This window comes from Macaca nemestrina, chromosome 20 (assembly GCF_043159975.1).
Source record: "Macaca nemestrina isolate mMacNem1 chromosome 20, mMacNem.hap1, whole genome shotgun sequence".
Classification (NCBI taxonomy): domain Eukaryota; kingdom Metazoa; phylum Chordata; class Mammalia; order Primates; family Cercopithecidae; genus Macaca; species Macaca nemestrina.
The window spans coordinates 4,820,502-4,841,037 of record NC_092144.1 but is presented as its reverse complement, the minus strand read 5'-3'; the positions used below and the strand labels follow the sequence as shown (position 1 = coordinate 4,841,037).

The following is a 20,536-nucleotide window of genomic DNA, read 5'->3' as shown; positions in this document are numbered from 1 at the left end:
GAGTTCAAGACCAGCCTGGCCAATATGGTGAAACCCCGTCTCTCCTGAAAATACAAAATTAGCTAGGCATGATAGCGCGTGCCTATAATCCCAGCTACTCAAGAGGCTGAGGCTGAGGCAGGTGCATCACTTCAACCCAGGAGGCGGAGGTTGCGGTGAGCTGAGATCGTGCCACTGCACTGCAACCTGGGCACCAAGAGTGAAACTCCATCTCAAAAATAAAAGAAAACTGCTTCACCCCTAAGGCAGTGGGCCAGTCTCCCTCCCTGCTCAGGTGGGAGGACTTGGAAGAGGCATTTAGGCACAGCGGACCCCAGCTTTCTGAGGGTGTTTGACCCTTTCCTTTAGGGCTCAGGCTTTCAAAACCTAAAGTCTGGGCAGACTCAGGCACCCGCTGAAGCAAAGGGCCGGGATCGTTGGCACTGGCTGTGTCTGTGAGCGGATACAGAATGGAGATCCAAATTTTAAAATAGGCACCCTTGACCAGGCACTGTGACTCACACCTGTAATCCTGACACTTTGGGAGGCTGAGGCAGGAGGATTGCCTGAAGCCAGGAGTTCAAGACCAGCCTGGGCAACATAGCAAGACCCCTATGTGTACACACAAAAAAACTAAAAATTAGCTGAGCGTGATGGTGCATGCCTGTCAAGTCCCAGCTACTTAGGAGGCTGAGGCGAGAGGATTACCTGAGCCCAGGAGTTGGAGGCTGTAGTGAGCTATGATCGCACCACTACACTCCAGCCTGGGTGAACGAGTGAGACCCTGTTTCAAAAACTAAAATAAAATGAAATAAAATATGCACACATACCTCCCTGCTAATTTGTCTATCATCTAATGCGCAGCCAGTGAGGGCACCGGGATGATTTGAAAAGGAGATTTTTGGACCGGGTGTGGTGGCTCACACCTGTAATCCCATCATTTTGGGAGGCCAAGGCAGGAGGATCACTTGAGATCAGGAGTTTGAGACCAGCCTGGCCAAATGGTGAATCCCCGTCTCTAGCAAAAATACAAAAGTTAGCCAGGCATGGTGGCAGGTGCCTGTAATCCCAACTATTTGGGAGACTGAGGCAAGAGAACCACTTGAACCCTGGAGGTGGAAGTTGCAGTGAGCTGAGATCGCGCCACTGCACTGCAGCCTGGGCGACAGAGTGAGACTCCATCTCAAAAAAAAAAAAAAGCGGGGGGGGGATTTTTAAATGTGTTCTTTTCCTTTGGAAGAAGAGAGGATGGAGGAACGGAGGTGGACAGGTGACAATGGGATGGGGGCTAGATCCCCAGGAAAATAAAAAAAACATTCTAGAAGCACCCCGAGCTGGAAGCTTTTTAGTGGGGACACTCAGCAGGTGGGGCCCCTTTCACGGGGTGGACACTCCCCCACTCCTAGTTGTCTCCCCGCACCCCCACAGTGCCCGGCCAGCCCATGAACCTGCGGGCCGAGGCCAGGTCGGAGACCAGCATCACGCTGTCCTGGAGCCCCCCGCGGCAGGAGAGCATCATCAAGTACGAGCTCCTCTTCCGGGAAGGCGACCACGGCCGGGAGGTGAGGCAGCGCGGGGACGGGCTGGCCTGCCCTGGGCTCCTCCCCGGTGCTCTCTGACGCTGCCCACCCATCTCTCCCCCATCTTTGTCCCTGTGTGTGCTGCGGATTCTGCTCTTCCTCACCCCTTCTGGTTCTCCTGCATCTCTGTCCCTCTCTGCCTTTCCCTCCACTTTTTTCTCCTCTGTCTTTCTCCTCTGCTGCTGGTGGCCTCTCTCTGGCTCCGTGTGTCCCGGCGTCCCCCTCTCTCTTGCTCTCTGCTTCTCTCTGTGTCTTTCTTCACCGGTGCCTCTGATGCTCACTCGCCATCCCTCCGGGTCTCTGTCTGTCTGTTTATGTCTCTGTCTCTTTCTGTCTCTGTTTCTCTTTCTGTCTCTCTTATCTGTGTTTTTTTCTGTCTCCATCTATCTCCGTCTGTCTCTGTTTCTGTCTCTCTGCCTCTCTGTCTATCTCTGTATCTGTTTCTTCCATCTCTATTTCTGTCTCTATCTCTATTTCTCTCTCTTCTCTCTTTCTCTGTCCCTGTGTCAATCTCTCTCCCCTCCATTTCTCTCTGTCTCTCTCTCCCTCTCTGTTTCTGTCTTTCTATTTCTCTGTCTCTCTATTTCTCTGTCTCTTTCTCCCTGTCTATCTCTGTTATCTCTTTCTTGTCTCTATTTCTCTATTCCTCTGTCTCTGTATCTCTCTCCTGTTTCTGTCTCTCTCCATATCTCTCCTGTTTCTCTGTCTCTCCCATTTATCTCTGTCCCTCTACTGTTTCTCTGTCTCTCTTTGTCACCTGTTCATCCATCCATCCATCCGTAATCCATACATTCATACTCTTATAAATTCATATATCCATTTACCCACCCACCTCTCTCTTCATCCATCATCCATCCATCTATAATCCACACATGCACCCATTCATCAATCCACCCACCCATAATGCATATATTCTGTGTCCCTCTGTCTCTGACTCTCTCTCCCCTCTGTTTCTCTGTCTCTCTCTCTCCCCCATCCCTCTCTGTCCCTCTCTACCCCACCCTGTCTCTGTTTCTCTCTCTCTCTCTCCCCATCCCTCTCTACCCCACCCTGTCTCTGTTTCTCTCTCTCTCTCTCTCCCCATCCCTCTCTACCCCACCCTGTCTCTGTTTCTCTTTTTCTCTCTCTCCCCCATCCCTCTCTGCCCCACCCATCTCTGTCTATCTCTGTCTCTGTCTCTCTCTCCCTCACCCCGTTTCTCTGTCTCTCTCTCTCTCTCTCTCTCCCCCATCCCTCTCTATCCCTGTCTGCCCCACCCCATCTCTGTTTCCCTCTGTCTCTCTCTCTCTCTCTCTCTCTCCCCTCTGTTTCTCTCTGTCTCTCTCTCTTTCTCCCCCTGTGTTTCTCTCTGCCTCTCTCTCTCCCCCGTCCCTCTCTGTCCCTCTCTGCCCTGCCCCCAGGTGGGAAGGACCTTCGACCCGACAACTTCCTACGTGGTGGAGGACCTGAAGCCCAACACGGAGTACGCCTTCCGCCTGGCGGCCCGCTCGCCGCAGGGCCTGGGCGCCTTCACTCCCGTGGTGCGGCAGCGCACGCTGCAGTCCAGTAGGTGTCTCGCGGGGCCGCCCTTCTCTGCGGGGGGGACCACGGCCTGGCCGCAGACAGCCCCTTGGCGGATGGACCCAGGCGGGGCCTGCTGCAGTGGGTGGGGGGCGCCTCCGGGCCTGTCTCCGCTTTGCTCCCCGACCTCGGATCCATCTACCCGTGCTGTGCCTCAGTTTCCCCATCAGCACAGCGAGGGTCTCAGCACAGGGTTGTCTGTGCCCCTGGGCCTGGTGACCCGGGTTGAGACTCGGGGTCAAGGAGAAGTGGCTGATCTTGGCCCTGGTCTAGGAGAGGTTCTGGGGCCACGCCGCCCGCCTTTCTCCTCTTTCCATCCTGGAGTGGGGGGCTGATGGAAGGGCCATGTTGTGCCCATTTCCCAGGCATTTTGAGGGGTACTGTGAGGCTGTGGTCACAGCTTGCACCCCATCATTCTCAGAGACAGCAAAGGACACAGAGACAAACCCACCTTTCCCGTGGGCCTTCCTCCCCTGGGCAGGGAGCCTTGGCTCTCCAGCCCCAGGATGAGGTCCCAGTTCCCGGGGGTGGCGAGGGGGTGGAATCGGAGCTACTGCCAGGTTTCGTGGGGGCATGCAGGCTCCCACTCGGGGCTCAAATCTCTGGAGTTCTCTGCTGTGCTGGCCCGGCCTCCCTGTTTAGAGCGACTCACCCTTCACCTGGCAGGTGGCTGTGGGTCACTGCCACCCTCTCTCCCTGACTTCTCCAAGCTCGGGGCTGGACAGGCCACGTCTGCCGTCTCCCCACCTCACCCGCCTCCCTGGCTCCGCTCAGCCCAGCTCAGCCCAGCGTGGCCTCCACTGGTGTGGCCTCCACCAGCGTGGTCTCCCTGTCGTGGCCTCCCCCTGCTTCCCCCCTTCCCTCCCCTCACCCAGTCAGTCACGACGTAGCCACCCCAGGCTTTCTTCCGGAATCAGTCACGATGGTCATACCTTCAAGGCCCGCCCCGGGTGTGTGTACACAAGGGCATCTCGGGTCAGTCGAGGGATTAACATCAACTCCAGCTGGGGCATCTGAGCCGCTGGGATTGGGGAGGGTGGGGTGCCTCGGAGACACAACCCCCCCTGCCCCCGTCGGTCCCCTTCCCTCCTTCCTGCTCCCCACAAACCGAGCCGAGCTGAGCACCCGGCGGCTCCAAGGCGTCTGGGCGCGTCTGTGTGAGGTGGAGTCAGTGAGGGTGGCCTGTGGCTTGGGCAGCCACCTGAGACCGGCTGAGGTGTCCTGAAGGTGAGTACACGCTGGTCTCAAGCAGGTTCACAAAAACGGCCCACCCTGCGTGCCCCCAACCTGCCCCAGCCGCTCTGGGCTGAACGGACAGTCCATGGCCCGAATTCGGCCCCGGAAATTCTCCCAAACCACGTGCCACCACCATGCCACGCTGCCCACGCACGCACATCCACGTCTCTGCACGTGTGCCTTCCCAAGATGTCACGCAGGTTGGGCCGGATTGTGAAGGACGTGACCTCCGTGGTCACCTAGAAAGCGGCTTCGGCCCAGCCATGCGAACCTCTGGGGCGGCCCAGGACAGGGAGTTGGGGAGAAGGGACTCCCCGCTTCTTGCCCCGAGACGGGTGGGGCCCAGGAGAACCGACAGCAAAGACTCAGGGCCAGGCGTATCCATCCCCCCAGGGACTGCGGGCTCCTTAGGCTGAACACAGGGTAGGTGCAGGTCAGACCACTCAGCCGTGGGTCTCCGCAGACACCGTGCCACCTTCCTGCCTCCAGCCTGGAACCTCAGCGTGTGCACGCTGGGGGCTGGAGCAGGGCTGCGGAGTTCGGTCTGGCCTTGTAGCTCAGCACTCGGCCGTTCCCTCTCGTAAGAAAGTCTTGTAAGTTAGCAGTTGAAGAGTGGAAGGTAGGTAACGAGACTGGGCATTTTCTGGAAGGAGTCTTTCTTTCTTTTATTATGGTTTTTCTCATCATCATCACCATCACTGTTGTTTCTTATTTTATTATGGTTTCGGTTTTATTTTTTCTCCCCCTTTCTCAGCAAATCCATTCCTTCCGACACATTCCTTGATTGTTTTGTTTTTTTGTTTTTGTTTTTTCCCTGCTCCCTGCCTGATTCCCCCCTGGGCACCTTTGGTTGGTGTGGCTGGTCAAGAAATGGGGAAGGGTTCCCTTTGCCTGGTTTTGGAGAAGGGGCCTCTAATGTTTTGCTTTAAGTGAGGCCAGAGGGTCTCTCTAGTTGAAGTAAGCTGTTGGGGGGGCCTCTGCAGTCTCTGGCAGCCCGGTGTCTTTGAGGACAGGATTCATCTCTGGGTTCCAGATACTAGCAGGATAGTGTCTGTATTAAGTACTCAGTAAACACGTGCTCAGCCACCAAGCAAACTGCTCTGATGGTGAGGATTTCTAATGCTCTTGCCACAAGCAAGGCTAGTAATCTCTCTGGGCCTCCCTCCAGGAGACGTAGATTCTAAACTCATGGGCACTTGGGAGAATGTGGCTCCCGCCATACCCAACCAGCACAAGGCTGAGGTCTGAGCTCCCAACCTCAAACCAAGCCAGCCTGTGAACCACGGCCAAGTCTGGGTTCCAATCCTGGCTCTGCCACCTCATAACTTCTTGCCCCTGGGCAGGTAGCTTGCTGTTTCTGAGCCTCAGTTTCCTCACCTGTAAAATGGGCTGCACTTCTGGGTTTTTGGCAAGATTGAGAGGTGATATGCAAAGTAATGAAAAGCTTCCAGGGTGGGGTCTGGTCACAGTCCGTACACAACCAATGACTGTAGAAAGCCTAACAGACAAAGACTTTGGAATCTGGTTTCCCCACTGTTGACACGGGGTGGCAGGTGGGGAGTGAGAGTTCTGACCACCTGAGGGGTTGTGAGAATTAAATGAGATAGTGCGTGCATTAAATGAGATAATGCATGCAACGTGGGCTTAGGGTGCTGCACCTGCAGTAGGCGTGCAGAGAATGAAGCTTATTGTCACTAATGCCCTCAGCACAGCATCTGGCCATAGTAGGCACGCAACACATAGATACTTACTGATTCATACGCCTTTAACACAGAGTCAGTTCCCCTTAATATGCAGGAACTCTCACTGTAATTTAGCAAAGACCTTAACATACTGCCTGGCACACAGTAGGTGCCCCACTAATGCAGCCGCTGTTTTAATCTACATATGGATTGGCACAGTGCTGGGCACCTAGTTGGCACTCAGTAAATGGAAGCTGTTAGCAGTTTATATCAAGCTTAGCCTAGTGTCAGGCGCACAGTAGGTACTCAAAACATGGGTGGCAACAATTACTGTTCTGCAAACCTCTTGGCACAATGCCTGGCGTACAGTAAGTGCTCAATAAGTGGCACTTGCTATAAAGAGGCAGCCTAAGTGTGAGGCACATAGTAGGTGTTCAGATGGGCACTATTATCACTTTGAAAGGGTGTAGGATAGAGTTGGTTACAGTTTTTACTGAAAACATTCACTTATTTGCAAAGCCCTTGGCACAGTGTGTGCAAATAGTAGGTGCGCAATAAATAAGAACTATTACTATTTTTCTATAAGGTATTTAGTGCAATGCCTGGCACACGGTAGATGCTTAATATGCCAGGTGCTATTACAGTTATGCAATAAAGCCCTTAGCACAATGCTTGGCACACAGTAGGTGCTTAAAAAATGAAAATTATTAACATTGCATAAGGCCCTTAGTAGAGTTGCCTAATACATAGTAGGTGCTTAATGTATGGAAACTTACTGTTTTTCAATAAACCCCAGCACAGTACCTGGCACACACTAGGTGCTTAATATGTGGTGATGACTACTGTTTTCTGATGAAGTCTTTAACACAGTGCCTGGTACACAGTAGGGGCTTAATACATGGGGACTATTAACTTTTCTGATAAAGCCCTTAGCACAGTGCCTGGCACACAGTAGGGGCTTAATATGCAGGGACTACTGTTTTCTGAGAGCCTTTAGCACAGTGCCTGGCACATAGTAGGTGCTGCTTAAATGACAACTGCTGTTTTTCTCTTCAGAGAGCTATTACCGTACCCAGTCCATGGTGGAGCTCAATAAATGAGACTCGCCATTGATGGGCTCAGTGGTGGATTTAGTGTGGTGCCAGGTGCATAGTCGGGACTAAACACAGGAGTGCTGTGATCTGTAAAGATTTTGGCACACAGCAGGTGCTCAATATGAGCTATGAAGTCCTGAGCCTGGTACCTGACACCAGTAGGTGTCCAATCAACAGGCACTTTTATTATTATTTGATAAAGCCCTTGACATTCTATCTAGCACACAGTAGGTGCTCAAGACATGGGCATTATTTTTAAGCGAGGCCAATTGGATGGCCCTAGTTAAAGTAAGCCTTTGGGATGGGCTTTAGGTCCCTGGTAGCACAAGTGTTCAGTAAATAAATGCTTTTACTATAAGAAAATTTTTACCATATTTTCCATAAATTATTATGAAGCCCTTGGCACCGTGTCTGACCTACAGTAGGTGGCCGTAAATAAGTGCATTTGCTGTTATTGTATGAAGCCCTTGGCATGATGCCTGGCACATGGTAGGTACCTAATGGGGCTTCTATTGCTGTTGCCTGGCACATAGTAAGTGTGACATAGAGTTTTGTTTTTTTTTTGGGGGGGAGATGGAGTCTTGCTCTGTTGCTCAGGCTGGAGTGCAGTGACACGATCTTGGCTCACTGCAACCTCTGCCTCCTGGGTTCAAGTTATTCTCCTGCCTCAGCCTTCTGAATAGCTTGGATTACAGGCTCCCGCCACCACGCCCAGCTAGTTTTTTGTATCTTTAGTAGAGATGGGGTTTCACCATGTTGGCCAGGCTGATTTCGAACTCCTGACCTCGTGATCTACCCACCTCTGCCTCTCAAAGTGCTGGGATTACAGGCGTGAGCCACTGCGCCCGGCCACGATTCTTTTGCTACTATTCTATGAAGCCCTTGGCACAATGCTTGACACACAGTATAGGTGCCTGATAAGTGGAACTTCTGTTGCTGTTCCCCTTAGCATGATGCGTGGCATGTAGTAGGTACTCAGTAAATAGATGCTCTATTATTTTGTGAAGCCCTTGGTGCTGGCACATAGTAGGTGCCTAATAAATGGCACTTGTTGCCATTCCCCTTGGCACAGTGCCTGGAACATAGTAGGAAGTTAATAGATGGAGCTTCTGTTGCTGTTCCCTTTGGCATGGTGCACAGCACATTGTAGGTGTTCAGTAAATAAATGTTTTTACTATTTATTTTGTGAAGCCCTTGGTGCTGGCACATAGTAGGTGCCTAATAAATAGAACTTCTGTTGCTGTTCCCCTTGCCACGGTGCCTGGCACATAGGTGTTCGACATAGATTATTTTGTTATTCTGTGAAGCCCTTAGCACAATGCTTAACACATAGTAGGTGCCCTTAGCACAATGCTTAACACATAGTAGGTGCCTAATAATTGGAGCTTCTGTTGCTCCCCTTGGCATGATGCCTGGCACATAGTAGGTGCTTAGTAAATGGAGCTTCTGTTGCTGATCCCCTTGGCATGGTGCCTGGCACTTAGTAGGTGCTTAATAAATGGACCTTGTTGCTGCTCCCCTTGGCATGGTGCCTGGCACATAGTAGGTGCTTAATAAATGGAGCTTCTGTTGCCACTCCCCTTGGCATGGTGCCTGGCACATAGTAGGTGTTCAGTAGATGCTTTTACTATTTTGTGAAGCCCTTGGCGCTGGCACATAGTAGGTGCCTCATAGAGCTCTGTTGCTGTTCCCCTTGCCACAGTGCCTGGCACATAGGTATTCAACATAGATTATTTTGTTATTCTATGAAGCCCTTAACACAATGCTTGACACATAGTAGGTGCCTAATAATTGGAGCTTCTGTTGCCATTCCCCTTGGCATGGTTCTTGGCACATAGTAGGTGCCTAATAATTGGAGCGTGTGTTGCTGCTCCCCTTGGCATGGTGCCTAGCACACAGTAGGTACTTAATGGAGCTTCTGTTGCCGTTCCCCTTGGCATGGCGCCTGGCACATAGTAGGTGTTCAATAAACAGATGCTTTTACTATTTTGTGAAGCCCTTGGTGCTGGCACATAGTAGGTGCCTAAGAGATCTGTTGCTGTTGCCCTTGGCACAGTGCCTGGCACATAGTAGGTGTTTGGCATATAGATTATTTTGCTATCATTCTCTGAAGTCCTTAGCACAATGCCTGACACATAGTAGGTGCCTAATAATTGGAGCTTCTATGGCTATTCCCCTTGGCATGGTGCCTGGCACATGGTGCCTAATGAATGGAGCTTCTGTTGCCAGTCCCCTTGGCATGCCTGGCACATAGTAGGTGCTTAATGGAGCTTCTGTTGCCATTCCCCTTGGCATGGTGCCTGGCACATAATAGGTGCCTAGTAAATGGAGCATCTATTGCTATTCCCCTTAGCATGGTGCTTGGCACATAGTAGGTATTCAATAAATAGATGCTTTTACTATTTTCTGAAGCCCTTGGTGCTGGCACATAGTAGGTGCCTAATAGAGCTTCTGTTGCCATTCCCTTTGGCACAGTGCCTGGCACATAGTAGGTGCCTAATGGAGCTTCTGTTGCTGTTCCCCTTGGCACAGTGCCTGGCACATAATAAGCACTTAATAAATGGAGCTTCTATTGCTTTTCCCCTATTGGCACATAGGTGTTCAATAAATAGATGCTTTACTATTATTTTGTGAAGCCCTTGGTGCTGGCACGTAGTAGGTACCTAATAAATGGAGCTTCTGTTGCCGTTCCCCTTGGCATGGGGCCTGGCACATAAATGTTCAACAAATAAATGCTTTTACTATTTTCTGAAGCCCTTGGTGCTGGCACATAGTAGGTGCCTAATAAATGGAGCTCCTGTTGCTATCCCCGTTGGCACAATGCCCAGCACATAGTAGGTGCCTAATAAAAAGGGCTTCTATTGCTATTCCCCCATCCAGTTTCTGGCATGGAGACCGTAGCTGTCCAATGCCTAAGACCTACTGTGCGCCACGTAGGTGCAGCCTGGTGAGCACAGGGTTCTTGGCCAGCCCTCCCAGCCCCATCCCACCTGCCCGCCCATCCACCCGCCCATCCCACCTTTGGTTGACACCCGCTTCTTTTGGGTTCGACTTCTCTTTGGTTTGGTTCTGTTTTGTTTGTTATCATCTTCTTTTTTATTTTCTCTTTCCCATCTTTTGTTTCCCCGCCCCCCTCCCCACCCATCCCACCTCCCTTCCCCACCCCCCTACGTTCTCCCCCCCTCCAATAGAACCGTCAGCCCCCCCTCAAGACGTTAAATGTGTCAGCGTGCGCTCCACGGCCATTTTGGTAAGTTGGCGCCCGCCGCCGCCGGAAACGCACAACGGGGCCCTGGTGGGCTACAGCGTCCGCTACCGACCGCTGGGCTCAGAGGACCCGGAACCCAAGGAGGTGAACGGCATCCCCCCGACCACCACTCAGATCCTGCTGGAGGCCTTGGAGAAGTGGACCCAGTACCGCATCACAACTGTCGCTCACACAGAGGTGGGACCAGGGCCCGAGAGCTCGCCCGTGGTCGTCCGCACCGACGAGGATGGTAAGTACCTGCCCCAGGCCCGGGACCCCCCGCAGGCCCCAGCCCGGCCCCCGCCTCGAAGCCTTCCATCTGGAAACCTGGGCTGGTGGTCAAAGGGCAGAAGCCTTACTCGGAGGAAGCCGGGAAGCAAGCAGCCTCCCCAAGAAACCCGGGGCTCCTTGACCTTGGAATTGGCGATTCTAGATGTGGGCAGACTTAGCTCTGCAGCGTCTGCTCCCAGAGCCTTGAGCCTGGACAGTTTCGCTGGCTGCCCTCTGTTTTGGTGGAACAGTGGAAACTTTTGGAAATGGGGTGGAGGAAGCAGCAAATAGCACCTGCAATAACCATGGTTAACCAGCTCCCCGGGTGGATAGAGACCAGTTTGTGTAGCACTGGCCAATTTCCGTGGTGTAAATGTTCCCGTCCTGGCCCATTTCAAGTCAGCAAGTTTGAAGCTGGAAAGCAAGGCAGTGGTCCTAGCTTGGAGTCACATGGTCAAAATCTAGATCATGGAGAGAAATGACAGACACCTTTCCCAATAAAATTGCAACTTCTCAGCCAAGCACAGTGGCTCATGCCTGTAACCCCAGCACTCTGAGATGCCAAGGCAGGAGGATCATGAGTCTTGGAGTTTGAGACCAGCCTAGGCAACATAGTGAGACCCCGTTCCTCCAAAAAAATTTTTTTTAAACATAGCCAAGCATGGTGGTCCCAGCTACTCAAGCAGCTGAGGTGGGGGGACTGCTGAGCATAGCAGTTCGAGGCTGCAGTGAGCTATGCTCGTACCCCTGCACTCCAGCCTGGGTGACAGAGTGAGACCCCATCTCTACAAAAAATATTAGCTGAGTATGGTGGCACAGGCCGGTAATTGTAGCTACTTGGGAGGCTGAGGTGGGAGGATCGCTTAAGCCCAGGAGTTCAAGGCTGCAGTGAGCTGTGATCCTGCCAGTGCATTCCAGCCTAGGTGACAGAGTAAGAGAACCTGTCTCAAAGAATTGCAGCCTGTTGGTCCTGGGAACCTGGTTTTTTTTTTTTCTGAGTCATTTGCCTGAAACTTTGGTTGGACAGCCCCATTATGTGCTAAGCTCAGAGAAGAAATGAAGCAGCTCTTCTTTATGCCAAACCCTGGGGTGGGTGAAAAAGATACTGAGTGCCAAGTGGGCCACCTGCCTGCTTGGGTATTTAGGAGCATACAGCTGGACTGCCTGGTGCAAATCCTGGCTTTGCCTCTTGCTAAGGCTGTGATCACAGAATCAAATCTCTGGGATTCAGTTTCCCCAAATGTAAAATGAGAATGGCAGGACACCCAATCTTGCAGGGTTATGATGAGGATGGAAGCAGTGTAGGGCAAAGAAGAGGGTGTCTGGAGGCCCTGGGAAGGTGGTTTAGACTCTGGGGGGCAGCCTGGGTCCACGGGGCGCACCCTCAGGGGCCCCTCCCAGGACTGTGGGGGGTATGAAGGAGGCCATGTCCTCCCGCCCGGTGGTGAGCGCTAAGGGCGCCCAGTTATTCACCGGCAGCCACTCGGCATCCTGGAATCGGACAGTGGCACTGCCCGGGGCAGGGCCGGGCGCCCTGGTAACGGTCCCGCCCGCCCCTCCCCTCCCCTCCCGCCCGCCAGTGCCCAGCGCGCCGCCGCGGAAGGTGGAGGCGGAGGCGCTCAACGCCACGGCCATCCGCGTGCTGTGGCGCTCACCCGCGCCCGGCCGGCAGCACGGCCAGATCCGCGGCTACCAGGTCCACTACGTGCGCATGGAGGGCGCCGAGGCCCGCGGGCCGCCGCGCATCAAGGACGTCATGTTGGCCGATGCCCAGGTGGGCGGGGGGCCGGGGACGGGCTCCGGGCGGGGGCGGGCCCCTGCGCTCCCCCGCGCTCCCCCCACCTTTGCTTCTCTTTCTCCATCTCTTTCTCCATCTCTGGCCTCCCCCGCTCACCTCCCTCCTCTCTCCCCTGCCGCCTCCTCCCGCGCTCAGTGGGAGACGGATGACACGGCCGAATATGTAAGTAGTACCCCTGGCCACCCAGCCACTACTGTGCGCTTCCCGCGGGCCGTGCTGTGCTGTGACTCCTGCTCGCCCCTTATTATCAGTAGTAAAACGGTCTCCTCCTCTGGGCCCTCCCGTGCGCCCTTCGCGCCCCCATTACCTCTTGGAGTGCCCAGCCTCGGTGTTTGCCCCAGGGAAATGGGATACTCTGACCACCGTGCGCCCCAGGGTGCAGACCCAAGGGATGGCTGGAGCACCAGGACCTGAGGGTCATCCCTGAACCCTCTCACCCTAATGGCTCCTGACGTTGGCGGGGATCAGGCCTCCTGGGTCCTTCCCCTGCCCTTAGTCGTTCCTCCTGTGAGTATGTCTCCTCTCCTGTTAGACCCAGCCCCAGCCTTTAATGACGCTCAGTTCAGCCCTATCTGACCTAGAAATGCCTCTCTCTGGACATGCTGTCCTCTTCATTCTGGCCCCCGGGTGATGAGAGGTGTCAGCAGGGCCTGAGTGGGGAAGGATATCTGTGATACCCTGGTTACAACCCCATAGTGCTTTAAACCAGAGAGGAATTGCTGTGTGACTTTGGGCAAGTTGCTGCCTCTCTCTGGGCTATCTCCCTGCCCCGAAAACGGGAGCACCAGCCTCTGCTGAGAACCCCAAGTCTGATATTAAATTGGCACTGGTCCTTTGGCCGGGCGTGGTAGCTCATGCCTGTAATCCCAGCACTTTGGGAGGTCGAGGCAGGTAGATCATCTGAGGTCAGGAGTTCCAAGACCCGCTGGGCCAACAGGGCCAAACCCCATCTCTACTAATAATAGAAAACATTAGCCTGGTGTGGTGGTGGGCGCCTGTAATTCCACCTACTCAGGAGGCTGAGGCAGGAGAATCATTTGAACTCGGGAAGCGGAGATTGCACTGAGCCGAAATGGCGCCACTGCAGTCCGGCCTGGTCAACAGAGGGAGATCCTGTCTCTATTTTTTTTTTTTTTTTTTTTTTTTTTTTGAGATGGAGTCTCACTCTATTACCCAGGCTGGAGTGCAGCGGCGCCATCTCGGCTCACTGCAACCTCCACTTCCTGGGTTCAAGCTGCCCTCCTGCCTCAGCCTCTCAAGTAGCTGGGATTACAGGCACGAGCCACTGGGCCTGGCTGACCCCATCTCTAATAACCAAACAGGCACTGGTCCCACATGCTCCGATGCCTCCCGTCTCTCACCCACACTGGATCTAGAGGGAATGTTCCCACCTGGGCTCCAACCCTGCTCTTCCCGCAGAGACCCTGGGAGGGATGGACTGTGAGGCTCAGGGGCAGGAGACCCTGTTTGTGCATCCCCATCACCCCTCCTTGTCCCCCTGGCCTGGGGCTGCCCTACAGTTCCCAGGCATGCCGGCCTGTGCTAAGGGTTGTGTGCTTGCAGACACGGGAACACATGATGCTGTGAGCATGTGCGCAGGTGTTATACAAGTCCGTGTGCTCAGGAGTGTTCTGTGCTGTCATTCATTGGACAAGTAGTCATTTATTGAGCACCTACTATATGCTAGATGCCGAGGATGTGGTAGTGACAAGAGCTTCTCCTCCCTAACAGTCATACTCTAGTGAGAGAGATGTTAAATCAGAACAAAACACACATTGGCTGGGCGCGGTGGCTCACGCCTGTAATCCCAGCACTTCAGGAGGCTGAGGCGGGCAGATCAGCTGAGGTCAGGAGTTCGAGACCAGCCTGACCAACATGGTGAAACCCTGTCTGTACTAAAAATGCAAAATTAGCCAGGCATGGTGGTGCGTGCCTGTAATCCCAGCTGCTTGGGAGCCTGAGGCAGGATAATTGCTTGAACCAAGGAGGCAGAGATTGCAGTGAGCCGAGACCATGCCATTGCACTCCAGCCTGGGCAACAAGAGTGAAATTCTATCTCAAAAAACAAAAACAAAAACAAACAAACAAAAAAATGGTTACAGCTGTGGTGGGGATGGGGTTTAGATGGTGAGATAAACGTTTAAAAATCAGCTCTCAGCCAGGCACAGTGGCTCGTGCCTATAATCCCAGCACTTTGGGAGGCAGAGGCAGGTAGGAATTTAAGACCAGCCTGGGCAACATGGCAAGATCCCATCTCTACAAAAAATATAATCATTAGCCAGGCGTGTGGGGGGTGCACGTCTGTATTCCCAGCTACTTGGGAGGCTGAGGCGGGAGGATTGCTTGAGCCCAGGAGGTCGAGGCTGTAGTGAGCTATGATTACACACTGCGCTCCAGCCTGGGCAACACAGTGAGACCCTGTCTCAATAAGAGATAAAAGTAAAAATCAGCTCTCTGGGTGGGCAGAAGGGGGCGGTCCTATTTTGTAGCATTTGACCATTTCCGTGGTGTAAATACTTCCCACCATGTCAATCTCAAGCTACCTGGGAGGTGCGTAGCTCATCATTGTGTATTTCTACTTTACAGATGCAATAGATGAGATGATCTCAAAGGAGTAACCTTACAGATACCCAAAGAGATAACAGAAACCATATTGCAATAGCTAGAAAGGGTGGGTTTGCTGTATTTATTGCCTTTGCTTTCAATATAACTTAGTTGATTGTAACTTTACACAGTTTGTTTATTTTTGAGACAGTCTCGCTCTGTCACCCAGACTGGAGTACAGTGGCACCATGTTGGCTCACTGCAATCTCCGACTCCTGGGTTCAAGTGATCCACCTGCCTCAGCCACCTGAGTAGCTGGGACTACAGGCGCGGGCCACCACGCCTGGCTTTTTTTGTTGTTGTTTTTTAGGTATTTTTAGTAGAGACAAGGTTTCTCCATGTCGGCTACGCTGGTTTCAAACTCCTAACCTCAAGTGATCCTCCTGCCTTGGCCTCCCAAAGTGCTGGAATTACAGGCATCAGCCACTGCGCCCGGCCTTATACAGTTTAACTTTTAATAACAGCTCTGCTTCATAAGTGGCTCACAAAATTCCTGAATATTTAAGCAGTTGGTACAGGACACCTCCAGCACACCAGTGGGTGTAGAGGCAGAGGGGAAGGCCAGTGCCAAAGGGCCTGAGGCAGGCTGTGCCTGGTGCATTGGAGGAACAGCAAGGAGAACCCTTTGTGGGCCACAGGGAAGACTTGGGCTTTGACCCCAAGAGGGGTGGGAGCCATGGAGGGCTGTGGGGAGAACAGGGACAGACCCTGACTCCAGTGCTCACAGGCGCCCTCTGGCTGCTGTGGGGAGGACAGACTGTCAGGGGTGATGGCGGGAATGAGGGGAGCAGAGCAGAGAGGACCGAGTTGGTCCTGGCAAGTGACAGTGGGCTGGGTTGTTGCATGTACCCTCTGAGCATGGCCATGCCACGTGTCTTGGTCTCTGCATGAGCTTGTGTGCACGTCTCCGCCCATGATCCGGGCCCTGCATCCTCCTTGCTTGATCTCAGCACAGGGAATGGGGGGTGGGCAGGGCTGCTCCCAGCCCCAGCCATGGTGCTGACCCCCAGCCCTGCCCGCAGGAGATGGTCATCACAAACCTGCAGCCTGAGACCGCATACTCCATCACGGTAGCCGCCTACACCATGAAGGGCGATGGCGCTCGCAGCAAACCCAAGGTGGTTGTGACCAAGGGAGCAGGTATGCGACCCGCCCACCCCCCACCCACGGCCTCTTTGCCCGCCCCCCCACTGTCACCAGAGCGTGCCTCCAGAGTCCTTGAGCTCCCAAGGGCGGGCAGAGGGTGCACCAGGCAGTAGGAACAGTGAGACAGGTGTGAGGGCTGGTCAGGCGGGTGTCCAGGGCCCAGCGTGGCCCCCCCACCCCTGCCTCCTTTGTCACTCACTTCCTGTCCCCCACCAGACAGAAACAGTTAACAGCCACCTCTGACCCCTCTGTCCTCTCAGCTTTTACTTGGGCCGTTCCCTCTGCCACAATACCCTTTCTCCTGCTGGTTGGCTCCTCCTCTGCCTTTAGGTCTCAGCTCAAGGTACACCTCCCTTAGAAAGCCTTCCCTGATTGCCTCATCCCACAATCTTGATCCTTCTGGGCCCCCTAGTGCCCTGTGCTTCCGCCATCCGGGCTCTGATCGCCCCGGCTTGGTTGTTATTTCAGGGTGGTACACCTGTCTTCCCCCACACGCACCAGGAAGCCACCTTTCTGTTGGTGGCCCTGACTCAGTTTCCCCCTTCTAGCCCCTCCCTTATCCCTTCCATCATCGCCAAGGGGCTGGCTTTTTTTTTTCCAGCCAAAATGGAGCTGAATTAAGAAAAAGAGACTGCTGTGAAGATGTGAGGGGAGGGTACACCGGGCAGAGGGCACGGCCCAGAGAAAGACTCAGGGAGTGGAGCGGAGGGGGCGGACAGAACAAGCTCTGGGTTTTTAGGAGCAATCAGCGGGCTTCTGTGGCTTCCATCCCAGTCCCCACACCTACCCTCTCCTTGGGGACCCTTGTAGCCACACCACTGACTGTGTACCCCACCTTTCAGGCCTCCCAGCTGGACACGGCACCTGTCCTTGTCCACACTATTCCCTTCGCCCACCTTGTCTGCATCCTCCAGTATCTAGCTCTAATGCCACCTCCTCCAGGCAGCCTCTTGTGATCTCTCCCGCCCTTCTTTTAGCCAGCAGGGCATTTCCCTCCTCTCTCAGGGACATTGTATTACAGCTGTGTTTCCTAAGCAGAACCCACTGCATACACTGCTCTCCCCACCACCCTAGGTATTCATAGCAGTCCATTAAAGGCCCTGATAAGTCCTGCAGTAGAGAAGTCCATTTTCATGTATACAGCCCAGCTTTCCCCCTTCTTTGCCTGACCCTGTAACCTGTCTCAGCACGAGCAGGGGCGGGATTTTGGATGTCTTTATGTCCCATGGGTATTGGGCAGGTGCCTGAGCAAGGGCCAAATAAACAAGGCAGGAGATTGCTGCCTTATTAATGGAAGGCGGAGGACCTGCTGCAGCACCTATCAATGTTTTCCTTTACTGGGTCTCTGAGTCCTCACTTCCTCACTGTGCCTTATGTGCCCCTAGCCCAGTGCCAGCTCTGCACCTTTACATGGGCCATTCCCGCTTCCTGGAGCACGATTCCCCCAGATCTTCTCGTGGTTCCTCTCTTTCTTCCTTCAAGTCTTTGTTTCTTAAGTGAGGCTTTCTTGAGACCTTTTTTTTTTTAAAGACAGAGTCTTGCTCTGTCACCCAGGCTGGAGTGTAGTGATGCGATCTCGGCTCCGTGCAACCTCCACCTCCCGGGTTCAAGTGATTCTCCTGCCTCAGCCTCCTGAGTAGCTGAGATTACAGGCGTGCACCACCACACCCGGCTTATTTTTGTATTTTTAGTAGAGACCGGGTTTCACCATGTTGGCCAGGCTGGTCTCAAACTCCTGACCTGAAATGACCTGCCCATCTCAGCCTCCCAAAGTGCTGGGATTACTGACAGACATGAGCCACTGCACCCAGCCTTGAGATCCACTTTTAAAAATCACAACCCCAGGCTGGGCGCAGTGGCTCACGCCTGTAATCCCATGACTTTGGAAGGCTGAGGCAGATGGATCACCTGAGGTCAGGAGTTCAAGACCAGCCTGGCCAATATGACGAAACCCTGTCTCTACTAAAAATACAAAATTACCCGGGTGTGGTGGTGCATGCCTATAATCCCAGCTGCTCAGGAGGCTGAGGCAGGAGAATGCTGAATCCAGGAGGCGGAGCTTGTAGTGAGCCAAGATGGGGCTACTGCACTTCAGCCTGGGAGAGAGAGCAAGATTCTGTCTCAAAAAAATAAATAGGCCGGGCGCGGTGGCTCAAGCCTGTAATCCCAGCACTTTGGGAGGCCGAGACGGGTGGATCACGAGGTCAGGAGATCGAGACCATCCTGGCTAACACAGTGAAACCCCGTCTCTACTAAAAAATACAAAAAAACTAGCCGGGCGAGGTGGCGGGCGCCTGTAGTCCCAGCTACTCGGGAGGCTGAGGCAGGAGAATGGCCTGAACCCGGGAGGCGGAGCTTGCAGTGAGCTGAGATCCGGCCACTGCACTCCAGCAAGGGGGACAGAGTGAGACTCCGTCTCAAAAAAAATAAATAAATAAATAAATAAATAAATAACCCCATCTGGGTGCAGTGGCCTATAATCCTAGCACTCTGGGAGGCCAAGGCAGGAAGCTCACTTGAGCCTAGGAGTTCGAGGCTGCAGTGAGCCATGATCTCACCATTGCACTCCAGGCTGGGCGACAGAGCAAAGCCCCCAACTCAAAAAAAATTATATTAAAGGAAAAGAATTAAAAATACTACCCCACCTTGTGCCCCTGGGCCGGCGGATGGTGCTGGGACCCTGATACCTGCCCCCTATCCCCGCAGTGCTGGGCCGCCCAACCCTGTCGGTGCAGCAGACCCCTGAGGGCAGCCTCCTAGCACGCTGGGAGCCCCCCGCCGGCACCGCGGAGGACCAGGTGCTGGGTTACCGCCTGCAGTTTGGCCGCGAGGACTCCACGCCCCTGGCCACCCTGGAGTTCCCGCCCTCCGAGGACCGCTACACGGCGTCAGGCGTGCACAAGGGGGCCACGTATGTGTTCCGGCTGGCGGCCCGGAGCCGCGGCGGCCTGGGCGAGGAGGCGGCCGAGGTCCTGAGCATCCCAGAGGACACGCCCCGTGGCCACCCGCAGATCCTGGAGGCGGCCGGCAATGCCTCGGCCGGGACCGTCCTTCTCCGCTGGCTGCCACCCGTGCCCGCCGAGCGCAACGGGGCCATCGTCAAGTACACGGTGGCCGTGCGAGAGGCCGGCGCCCTGGGCCCTGCCCGAGAGACCGAGCTGCCGGCGGCGGCTGAGCCGGGCGCGGAGAACGCGCTCACGCTGCAGGGCCTGAAGCCCGACACGGCCTATGACCTCCAAGTGCGAGCCCACACGCGCCGGGGCCCTGGCCCCTTCAGCCCCCCCGTCCGCTACCGGACGTTCCTGCGGGACCAAGGTAGGCGCGCGGCGACCCCTGCACCAGAGCCGGACCGGGCCTCGCGCCCACCCCCACCCCAGCCCCCTCCCTCTCCCCTGCCCAGGTAAGTGGTCACTTTTCTGCTTCCTCGTGGTCACTCAAGGCAAGTCCGGACCCCGAGGCTCCGGCGTTGGCAAAGGTGGGACGTGCCTCGGTGGCACCACCGCTCCCCACCGCCCCCTCCCTTGCTCCCCTCCCCCCCCTTCCTCCTCCTCCACCTTCTCTCTGCAGCTTCTGCAGCCGCGCCGTCTCCCGAAGCAGGGACTTGGGACAGGACAGGGCAGGGCCGGGCCAGGGCCAGGCAGGAAGGCCGTGGGCATGGGCACAGCGGACGACAGGGAGCGCCTGGGCCGCCCCACCCCACCCCGCTTCACGCCGCCAGGTGCCAGGCACTCACGGGGCCTCTCTTCTGCTCTCTCCCTGCTCGGCCACCTCCCTGGCAGTCTCGCCCAAGAACTTCAAGGTGAAAATGATCATGAAGACATCGGTTCTGCTCAGCTGGGAGTTCCCTGACAACTACAACTCGCCCACGCCATACAAGGTGCAACTGCCCAGCCAGCAGGCAGACAGGCAGGCAGGGTCAGGGGTTGTAGTTTGGCAGGGGTTAAGGCTCAGTTTGGAGTTGGTGTGAAGTCAGGGATCAGGGCTCAGTCAGAGATGGGTCTCAGCTAGGATGGAGGCTTAGTCAATACTGGGAATCAGACTTGGGACCCAGCTGGAATTGGGGTTCAGTCAATATTGGGGATCAGTGTTGGGCTCAACCTTTGATTATGGCTTAGCTGGGACTGAGGTTCAGTCTGGGATTAAGATTTAGTCCATATTGGAAATCAGAGTTGGGGCTCAGCCTTAGATCATGGCTCAGCTGGGACTGAAGCATAGTCAAGATTGGGACTCAGAGTTGGTACTTAGCCTGAGGTCGGAGTTTAGTCTGAAGTTGGTGCCAAGTCTGGGATCGGAGGTCAGCCTGGGATTGAGATTCAGTCTGAGATCAGGAATCGGTCTAG

At 54.5% G+C, this 20,536-nt stretch overlaps 1 protein-coding gene across 1 annotated transcript in view; it reads left to right on the top strand.

The window, feature by feature from the left end:
- Positions 1 to 20,536, top strand: part of LOC105485026 (protein tyrosine phosphatase receptor type S) — a 139,838-nt gene that overhangs the window by 102,647 nt on the left and 16,655 nt on the right. The window contains exons 9-16 of the mRNA XM_071085993.1: positions 1,408 to 1,541; positions 2,960 to 3,104; positions 10,323 to 10,628; positions 12,229 to 12,422; positions 12,582 to 12,608; positions 16,073 to 16,190; positions 18,903 to 19,511; positions 19,976 to 20,073. Coding sequence (XP_070942094.1) covers positions 1,408 to 1,541; positions 2,960 to 3,104; positions 10,323 to 10,628; positions 12,229 to 12,422; positions 12,582 to 12,608; positions 16,073 to 16,190; positions 18,903 to 19,511; positions 19,976 to 20,073 — 1,631 coding nt within the window. The remainder of the gene's footprint in view (positions 1 to 1,407; positions 1,542 to 2,959; positions 3,105 to 10,322; positions 10,629 to 12,228; positions 12,423 to 12,581; positions 12,609 to 16,072; positions 16,191 to 18,902; positions 19,512 to 19,975; positions 20,074 to 20,536) is intronic.